At 41.6% G+C, this 10851-nt stretch overlaps 1 protein-coding gene across 1 annotated transcript in view; it reads right to left on the minus strand.

Annotated features, from left to right (window-relative positions):
* The window catches only part of LOC107574568 (E3 ubiquitin-protein ligase rnf213-alpha-like), a gene marked incomplete at its 3' end in the record, with an annotated part of 49961 nt that extends 42605 nt beyond the window's left edge, over window positions 1-7356 (minus strand). Inside the window, exons 1-5 of the mRNA XM_016261017.1 lie at window positions 7308-7356; window positions 5389-5533; window positions 5129-5281; window positions 3042-3140; window positions 2411-2533 (exon numbers count right to left, since the gene is read on the minus strand). Coding sequence (XP_016116503.1) covers window positions 2411-2533; window positions 3042-3140; window positions 5129-5281; window positions 5389-5533; window positions 7308-7348 — 561 coding nt within the window. The remainder of the gene's footprint in view (window positions 1-2410; window positions 2534-3041; window positions 3141-5128; window positions 5282-5388; window positions 5534-7307) is intronic.
* Window positions 7357-10851: the final 3495 nt, after the last annotated feature.

Genomic DNA, 10851 nt, shown 5'->3' on the forward strand with positions numbered 1-10851 from the left:
AAGCTAATTCTGATTTTGATTCTAGATTGTTTGGACCCAAAGCATTTATTGTAATTGAAATAATCAAAGATAATAGTCTACTGTTATAAACATGAACCTCATCTGATTTTTTATATGATATCATAAAGAAAGAATTTACAGTATGTTTTATTTGTATGGTTTTATAATATCTGTGTCAAACAGGGCAGGACCTGCCATGCCATATGTTCTCACATTTGGTTTTATTAGTGTGTCAGAATCAGGAGTTTCAGGAAGATCGGCTAGATGCAAACAATGTTGGAAAACAATTAAAGGCAATCTGTAGGGCCAGTGGCGAAACAAAAGGAAAATGAAACAAAAGATTCTCCACCCGGCCCCCCTCCGGGGGAGGGAGTGTTGTGATCACCATCTCCCGAAAAGCTGCTTCCTCCATCTCTGGGTCACCTATCTCAGACTCTTACCTGTCCGTTTGCCGACAAGTTTGGCGGGGGCCTGGATGGGCTGGGCGGCCTGCCTACGACCGGCTCCACGGCGCTGCTTGGCTGGAGGCTGCTGCAGCGCAGGAGCGGGGGTGGACGCAGCAGACCGCCCTCAGCGACAAGCAGACTGAGGCACTCGGGTGGAGGCAGCAGCTGTCCGCCAGGGCAGAATGTGTTTGATTGCCTACGTCTGCATCTGTGCAGTCGATAACTGCTGGGCAAAGCTCTTGACTGCGTCATTGAAGAGGCCAGTCTGGGACACGGTGGAATTTAAAAAACGACTTTTATCGGCATCCCTCATGTCAGCTAGACACAACCAGAGATGGCGCTCCTGGACCACAAGCGTGGACATCACACGACCCAGCGAACGTGCAGTGACCTTCATCGCTCATAACGCGAGGTCAGTAGTCACCCACAGTTCTTTCAGAACCTCAGGATTGTGACCACCCTCATGCAGGTCCTTCAGTGCCTTGGCCTGATGAACCTGCAACAACGTCATAGCGTGTAAGGCCGAGGCCGCCTCTCCACAGGCCGCATAAGCACTGCCAGTCAGACTAGATGAATGCGTACAGCATTCATTGCTTTGGACACAACTGCATTGCAGCCGACTGCTCCACCAGGGGGATCTCTTTGTACCACCTGGCAACCCCGCCATGGAGAGTGGTGAGGGAGGAGGAGCTACCAGATCCGTTTCGGCCAGTAAAAGGTACCTTCCACAACCCTCTTCAAAGGTGCCTTCACGACCCTCTAAGCTCTTTATGCACTTCCGAAAAGAAAGGCACCGACTGGGGTGCAGAGAACCAGCATGAGCCGCCTCGAGAAACCAATCATCCAGCCTTGAAGGCTCGGTACACGGTGGAGGTCTCCACTCTTGTCCGATCTTTTCGGCGGCCCTGGTAAGCATAGCCATCATCTCAGGGTCCGATTCAGGCATTGTCACCGTCCTAGAAGGTGGCACCACAGCTGAATCATCATCCCCAGAGAGCTCAGGCTCACTCATCCCCAGAGAGCTCAGGGAGCCCCAAAGGATACGACTGGTACACTTTGAGAAGGTCCAGCACGTTTACCGGGCATCTCCACTGGCTGCGGAGCGCGAGTGGAGTGAGGGCCCCTGGGAGGTTGGTTCCTCGGAGGGGAAGTCCTCACTGTCCCTTTGAGACCACCCAGGCGACTGCCCGAAGCAGTCCTCCCCCTTTTGGAAAGAGAACTGGATCTAGCAGAGGCACTGGAACTCCACCCCTCTGGAGGTAATGGAGTCTGGTCCGCAACTCAGAGATGGTCATCTTCCCGCAATGAGAACATGACTCATCCACGAAGGCCACCTCAGCATGGTTAATGTTCAGACATGTAAGGCAGTGACTGTGACCGTCGCAAAATGCACAGGTGAATCTACATTTTTACATAGACGCAACGCCGTCTTTAAAAAGACGCACCCATGAATGCTCTTTTAGGAAGTGCTCTTTTAGTTGTGCTGAGGCACACAGGGGAGATGGCCGCTGTAACACTACAGGGGGTAGTGCAGACTGTAGTGTACACCCACTCAACGAAGGATCTGACCACCCGCTGCAGCACCATAAAACCCGCACACAGAGGCTTCCTTGCAGAGTATATTCACTTGTTCACGAACACCGAAGCTTGTTGTGCCTATTTATATTCGCGCTGCGAGGCATGGCAGTCAGATGCAAATATCACATACCAATGTGCATTGGCTCGTTTAGTTTACACTCGAAGTAGATTGGTCTCTCTAGCGAGATTCCCAATTCGATGGTCACTGACGTGACGTTGAAAGTAAAAAGGGAAAATAAATTATGTTGGTACAAATAGGAGATATAATCCTTAAACTGGACTAGGTATTGGACCTAATCTCAATTTATTAAATGTTCTAATGTACAGTATGTGTATGATGCTAAATGAGTCATGTTGTCAGAGAGAACAAAGTGAAAGACCTTTACCTGGCATACTGCAGTAACAGCCTGGAGAGCACACTTCTTCACACTACCCAGCAATAAAGGCTTGGAGTCGTTAAGTTCCTCAATCTTTGAGCAATAAACCAGTATTTGATCGAGATCATCTTCCTAATAGGAGTAAAAAATAGTTATGTACAGTATATTTACAAATAAAGAAAAACAGACAATGAAAACAGACATCAGTGAGGGTTGTCAATTGTCCAGGTCATTGCAAAATGTTTCCCTAGAGTCACATTTACTGCATTTCATCAAGATGCAAATCTCAATTGCTTAAGATGTCTCAAGCATTTTAGTGGATTGGAAAGGAACAGGAAGGCTGTTTCCAGTCAAAATCCTGTGCTTTGATGCCACTTGTATGAACTTCTTTAAAGCACCAAAAAATAATTTGAGCTGAACTAGAATAAACTAGATACTTGGCATGGGAATTTAACAATTCAGTTTCAGCATTTCAATCAAATAACAATCCCAGGCTCTTTATGAAAAAGAACAAATCAGTTTTTCTGAGTATTCAACAGCAGTATTCCAGGCACAGAATAGAAGAAAACAGAACTAAACTGAACTAAAAGTCATGAAATGTAATCATAATTTTAACCATATATCATTTTGTGATGAGTACCTGTTGATATTTTCCCTCAAAGTCCCGTGTAAATGTCTCTCTCCATTCTTTGGTTAAGTCCTTACTCATGAAATCTATGGTTATAATGTTATTCCACATCTGTAAAGCAGAACAAACAAAATTATTATAATAAACTACATCGATGTCAATGAACTGTCAATTTATAATAATAAAATAATAATTTGTTACATTTATATAGTGCTTTTCTGGGTACTCAAAGCGCTTTGCATGAAGGAGGGGGGGGATCTCCTCAACCACCACCAGTGTGCAGCATCCACCTGGATGATGCGACGGCAGCCATACAGGTGCATCTCAATAAATTAGAATGTCGTGGAAAAGTTCATTTATTTCAGTAATTCAACTCAAATTGTGAAACTTGTGTATTAAATAAATTCAATGCACACAGACTGAAGTAGTCTAAGTCTTTGGTTCTTTTAATTGTGATGATTTTGGCTCACATTTAACAAAAACCCACCAATTCACTATCTCAACAAATTAGAATACTTCATAAGACAAATAAAAAAAACATTTTTAGTGAATTGTTGGCCTTCTGGAAAGTATGTTCATTTACTGTACATGTACTCAATACTTGGTAGGGGCTCCTTTTGCTTTAATTACTGCCTCAATTCGGCGTGGCATGGAGGTGATCAGTTTGTGGCACTGCTGAGGTGGTATGGAAGCCCAGGTTTCTTTGACAGTGGCCTTCAGCTCATCTGCATTTTTAGGTCTCTTGTTTCTCATTTTCCTCTTGACAATACCACATAGATTCTCTATGGGGTTCAGGTCTGGTGAGTTTGCTGGCCAGTCAAGCACACCAACACCATGGTCATTCAACCAACTTTTGGTGCTTTTGGCAGTGTGGGCAGGTGCCAAATCCTGCTGGAAAATGAAATCAGCATCTACAAAAAGCTGGTCAGCAGAAGGAAGCATGAAGTACTCCAACATTTCTTGGTAAACGGGTGCAGTGACATTGGTTTTCAAAAACACAATGGACCAACACCAGCAGATGACATTGCACCCCAAATCATCACAGACTGTGGAAACTTAACACTGGACTTCAAGCAACTTGGGCTATGAGCTTCTCCACCCTTCCTCCAGACTCTAGGACCTTGGTTTCCAAATGAAATACAAAACTTGCTCTCATCTGAAAAGAGGACTTTGGACCACTGGGCAACAGTCCAGTTCTTCTTCTCCTTAGCCCAGGTAAGACGCCTCTGACACTGTCTGTGGTTCAGGAGTGGCTTAACAAGAGGAATACGACAACTGTAGCCAAATTCCTTGACACGTCTGTGTGTGGTGGCTCTTGATGCCTTGACCCCAGCCTCAGTCCATTCCTTGTGAAGTTCACTCAAATTCTTGAATCGATTTTGCTTGACAATCCTCATAAGGCTGCAGTTCTCTCGGTTGGTTGTGCATCTTTTTCTTCCACACTGTTTCCTTCCACTCAACTTTCTGTTAACATGCTTGGATACAGCACTCTGTGAACAGCCAGCTTCTTTGGCAATGAATGTTTGTGGCTTACCCTCCTTGTGAAGGGTGTCAATGATTGTCTTCTGGACAACTGTCATTTGAGTTGAATTACTGAAATAAATGAACTTTTCCACGACATTCTAATTAATTTGGACGCACCTGTATTGTGCCAGAATGCCCACCACACACTAGCTTATTGGTGGAGAGGAGACAGAGTGATGAAGCCAATCAGTGTATGGGGATTAGGAGGCCATGAGGGTCAGAGGCCAATGGGTAAATTTGGCCAGGATGCCAGGGTTACATCCCTACACTTTTTCGAAGGACATCCTGGGATTTTTAATGACCACAGAGAGTCAGGACCTCAGTTTAACGTCTCATCCGAAGGACGGTGCTTTTTACAGTATAGTGTCCCCATCACTATACTGGGGTGTTAGGACCCACGCAGACCACAGGGCTGCTGGCCTCACTAACACCTCTTCCAGCCTCAACCTAGTTTTCTCAGGAGGTCTCCCATCCAGGTACTGACCAGGCTCAACCCTGCATAGCTTCAGTGGGTAACCAGTCTTGGGCTACAGGGTGATATGGCTGCTGGCCATGAACATACTTGTTCTGCTTACCTCAATCTCTCTAGTGAATTTGGCAACCATTCCAGAAACTCTGTTTAAAAGTCTGCTTTTGAAAGTTAGTCCAATCCATGTTCGGACTGTTTGCTTGGCATCACTGAGTAACTCATGAGTCTTCTCAGAAAAAGTGTCCGTATGTTGTGTTGTCTTAGGGTTGAACAAATGTCAGGCATTTTGAGTCATTGTCTTCTGAATATCTAATGGCTTTAATCAGTTATTTAAAACAAAGATAATATGATTTCAGAATGGAATACCTGGGCAAATCCTGATACAGAGGCCACAAGGTTCATGCAAGCAACAGTAATATCTGTAAATGCACGACTGACTGTTTTGCAGATCATCTTTAGAAGTTTGCAAGCTGCTTGAATGCACTGACTGCCATAATCCTCATTCAGACACCTACAACAATAATGAAAGCCAGTTAACCAGAGCATATTGATAGGGCTATTGGATTTTTTTTCTTTTGTATTAGGGGTCCTGATATCATTTTGAATATCATGGAATATCACATAATTTAGCACAAATCATCTAGAGACTCTCCTGAGATAAAGCTTTGCAGGTATATACCAATGAAATGTCTGGAAGTGGCCTTTTCATAATATATAATAAACGTGAAGTTATATTTTATTTTTATCTTTGCCAAAGCCTTTGTCATTTCTAACACTGACTGGAGGTAACATTAACCATGCATTGTCATTTTACCCACTACTGGAATAAAATTGCAATAAAACAATAAGACAACACCGGACGCGAGCGTCGTGGTGCGACGCGACAAAATACAGTAGAACCCATTATATAATTATGGCCCTATGATTTCTGCGATGTGGAAAACGCGGACGGAATCACGGAATACAGACATAAAAACAGAATTTACTGTATAACGCGGAATGTCACAGAATTTGTCAAAGTTGGGTGGATAAATCAAAAGTAGGTCATTACACTTAAATCAAATCACAATATTGACTGGTATCTGTAAATATTAAGCTGCAAAAATACAATTTAAATATGAATCCTGCGTGTGTCTTTATGAATGAATGGCAAAGATGCGCGGTTTTGTTTACTACACACATACTGAAGTGCGCAGTGTTTTCAGCGTCTGTGGTCTCGCTAAAGGAGAACATAAATACATGAACAACAGTCAGTGTCTGCTCTATTATAAATAATTTATATTTTTAAAATACCAAAAACAGCAGAATTACAAGATGGAAATATAGACTAGAAATATATTTAAACTTGCTCTGCCCTTACGTCCATGACATTGACTCACTGCCGAGTTGTTTTGGCAATCTTTACAGCTCTTAACGCCGTATGTGCTCTTATGGTTTGATACATGATGGGCTAATGTAGAAGCAAATAACTTTAAATAAATCACTTTTAAAAATAAACCCCTTTGTATTGCATTGCATATTGCATGTTCAGGGATCACAGATTGAGAAACAGACATGCTATTTATGACTGGATGTAACTTTTCATACTTTGCAGTAAAAGTGGCTCTCCTATTAACTTTGTCCTATAAGTGCGGATCTCGTGAAAACAACAGTGAAGATCACTGATATAGTGCTTTATACCATACAGTTTCAAAGCATCTTTCAAAGTTTCAAAGCAGTTTCAATGCACAGTAATAAACAAGAAAATAGCACTGTTGTTGTAAAATTAATCAATTATAAAATTACTTCATTTTTAGCTGTAAAGCAGCACTATAAAAGACAAAAGAGCCAATAGTGTTTTCACATCCCTTTTTGTCCTCCATTCCGAATTTGAACACCCATCATATTATCTTGGGTGGAGATTTTAATGGTTGTGGACCCTACAGATGATAGGTCAAATACCAAATCTCTAGAACAAACAGTATGGCTAAGGCAGAGTCAGACTGGATGTGTTGAACCAAAAGGCATTTTCTTCCCTTTCTAATGTATATAATTGTTAGTCAAGTATTGAGTAATTTTTATTCATACAATATTCTTTTACAATTAGTTAATTATTTCTGAATATTCAGCTATCAATATCTCTGATGATGGCCCACACATTCTTAATATGGATTTGAGCAACACAAGAAACAATAAACAATGGTGGCTTGATGTGGGTTTATTACCAGATTTTGTCAATTTTGTGAGTATATTAGCATTAACATCAAGGGGCTTATCAATATTAATAAGACAATATCAATTTCTACCTCTTTGTTATGGGCCCTTTAAAGCAGCTGGTTTGACGCATTCGAATGTGACTGCAGCTTAAGGCGAGACATAACGATGTGGCTGTGGCTGGCAGAGAGAGAGAGACGAGAGTTCGCCTCCTTCCACTTTATAGCCTCGCTTCCCCAGCTCAGCCAATAGGGAACTAGAGAAGACAAAATAATATAACAATATTAATTCAAATAATTATTTGTGGATTCTGGCCCGGGGGATTTGCGAAATGCACTTAACACCCTAACATGACATGTAAAACAATTCATTGAACGTTAAAGTAAACGCAAGCAACCATATATTCTATTAACAATACAATCAATATTTGTCAGCTTGCATATCTTTGCTTGTCGGAGAAGATAAAAGTTGAACAGCCACAGGGAACTACAGGATGCAAGTTAAACTCAAAACAGTCAGATATAAAAATATTTTCTATTTTTTAAAGTGTTCCACAAATCATTTATGATTCATTATAGTGCAAATATGTTTCTGATGTTCTGTTTCTAAAATTCTGATGGGGCAAACTGATGTAGGTAAGTGTTGATATTTATGGGGATAAAGTATGCCACAACACTGACATGTTCACATAGCTTTAGAGAGTACAGAGTGGACAAAGCCTTTGACTAGATTCACTTCAAGCAAGAGCTGTTGAGACATGTTCTGAAACACTCGAGCATATGGCCATGCAAGTATATTTGTATCCAGGGGACATATGAAGAGAAAACAAAGGTTTGAGTCTCTATACCGGCAGGGATTGTTGGTGGGGGGAGTGAATGTACAGCGCTCTCTTCTACCCAGAGCCAGAGCATGTGAGCGGAGCGGTAATATTTCCTTAAGAGCGCAGAGTGCCTTTCTGAAGATTCCACTCCACTCGCTCAACCCAGAATGCCATTTGGTGATTTGCTTGTTCGAGATTCTGTAGAGATCGAGAATAGTAGAGCAGTTATGGAGTTATAATATAAAAACTGCAACTGGCCACTTGGATTATGAACCGCTGACAAAAGGTGAACGAGAAGGCATGCGTCATTTTGTCAGTGTTGCCCAGCCCGGGTACACCACTCCATGCTACAGTACAGTGCGTGATACACTGATGCCAAATGCTCTTAGTGAGATGGAAGGCAGGCTTAGGGAGCTGTTGCAGTTAGGAGATGGCTTCACGCTTACGCTAGACATATGGACAAACAGAAGTGGACACAGCTTTCTGGGTGTTGTGGCAAGTTTCGTTGATGAAGTGTTCAATGGTCACACTGTGTTTCTGTCCTGTGAACATCTTAAAGGACACCACACAGCTGAGAATATTTTTCAGAAATATGAAGGTGTTTTACAACACTGGAATTTACAAAGACGCGTTGTCAGGGTGGTGACCGACAGCGCCAGTAACATGATAAAGGCTTTCAACCTCCCAGGGTTTGAGGAAAGTGCAGTAGAAGAGGAGGGACTACCCATTTGTGCGTTTGCGGAGACACTGTCAGTTAATGTCTCCTCTTGTTTTAACAGATTCTATTCTGACAAGCACCTTGTGTTGGCGGCTGTATTAGATCCACATATAAAAACAGAATGGATTATTAGAGATGGTACAGTGAGCAATCAACTCGCAGAGATTCGCGAAATGTTGGTGAAGGAGGCAGAATGCAGTCGTATAGACACAGTTACTGAGGCCAGAAGTGTTCCCAAGAAGGTGCGCATTTTCGGCTCATATGAGAGTAACTCGAGTGTAGCTGACACCTCCAGAGGTCAGATGGAGGAGTACCTGGGCTCAATGAGAAAAAGTCCACAGGAAGACGTTCTAGGATTTTGGAAAACCAGTGCTGGATCCCTCCCTCAACTAGCCATGGTCGCCTGCAAAATCTTCAGCATCCCCAGTGGTTCTTCCAGCACTGAGCGAGTGTTTTCTGCCGCTGGATTGCTTTCCCGGGCACACCAAATGAGCCTGACACTTTGTCCAAGCTAATGTTTCTTAAAGTAAATTCTAAAATCCAGTAAACATCAAGAGACGTTTTAATAGACCACAGTTCCCCACAGTTATGGTCAGTTTTAACTTTCTTTCATTGACGTCAGTTCATAATCCAAGCGTTCTTTAAGTGCATTTTATCTTGGGTGTGCTTTTCACAGGCTTTATAATCCAGGTGTATTTTGTAAAGATCTACACACATTTAATTTCGTGTGTGTGTGTGCGCGTTTGTGTTTTAATGAGCCTGTTTTGAATGTTCTATTGCACAACAACTGCAGCTATTTTCACGGAAATAAAGTTAATGAAACTCAAATACACTTTGAGTTTTTGCATTTTAGGTAGGTTTGCTAAGGTTAGATTCATATATTTGATACATTAATACATTACAATTAATAAAATTAAGAAGAATGTAAGAATTTCGCTCTGAAACATGATAATTGCTATTTATCAGCATGCTTAATTTTAGACAATTATCCAAGAATTTCGGTACAAACAGTAAACAATTAGGCTTACTAGAGAAATTGTATGTCGGAACGGGAATTGGTTTACGGCGAGCGCAAGCTGAATATTAACGGAGCGCTTGCTTGGGTGGTTAGAGTGACTGAGTGGAGCACACGTCCATAGAGCGGAAAACATAGCGGAGTGCTTCGCTCACATGCTCTACCCAGAGCCGGTTTAAGAACTGGTTCAAGGAAATCAAAAACTAGAAACAAATGAAATTGACAGGAACATAACCAGAAACAAAAAATAAATTAAATGTAATCATTCCGAACAGATATTCCTATTTGAAATGGCCTTTAACAGGTTAATAACATTATTGAATCGTTCCGTTTAGAATTTTAATTTTGCAATCATGAATTCAAAATGTTACGGTCATATCCCCTATCGTATTCTACAACAAAAACAATCAGAGCACCTTGTTATCACTAATTTTATTTTGATTTCCTGAGTCCGCTATTAGCATATAGCCCATTAGCATCGCCAACGTTGTAACGATCTGCCTTATTGGAAGATGTTACGTTTGTTAAAAAGGGGTCAGATTATACTATGTGAGAGCTTTGAGTGTTTAAAAGATGAGACAGACAACAATGTTAAAAGTGAAAATCAAATATGCATTTACAATATTCACAAGAGCCTTAAAACAACACAAAACTAGAAGTCTAGAGTCTTTCAGTTTCATACCATTAAAACAGTCCTTAAGAAATCCAGTGTGTTGCTAGTCCCAAAGTGAATGTCCCCAAAAGTGTCCACCGGTGTATATACAAAAGTCCACTGTAGTGTTAATCCAAAGTGCTGGAAAGGTAAGTCCACAGAGGTAACTCCACTATTCCAGTTTGCAGGTGATCACCACTTGGTCGTAATGAGAGCAACGACCATGCTTGTTTGACATGCTGCCTCCTTTATGCTGTCCATTTCCTACTTCCTGTCATGTGATCAGTCACATGACAGGCAGACCCAAACTCATTTAAAGACATACACACATTAAAATGGTTAAGAGCAATAAAATGGTTAAGACAACATGAAAACCTATTAAAACACAAATATACATAAAATAATAAAAAGTATATTGAGCAGGTTAAAAC

Source organism: Sinocyclocheilus grahami, unplaced genomic scaffold (genome assembly GCF_001515645.1).
Source record: "Sinocyclocheilus grahami isolate Dianchi unplaced genomic scaffold, SAMN03320097.WGS_v1.1 scaffold2271.1, whole genome shotgun sequence".
In the NCBI taxonomy this organism is placed as follows: Eukaryota; Metazoa; Chordata; class Actinopteri; order Cypriniformes; family Cyprinidae; genus Sinocyclocheilus; species Sinocyclocheilus grahami.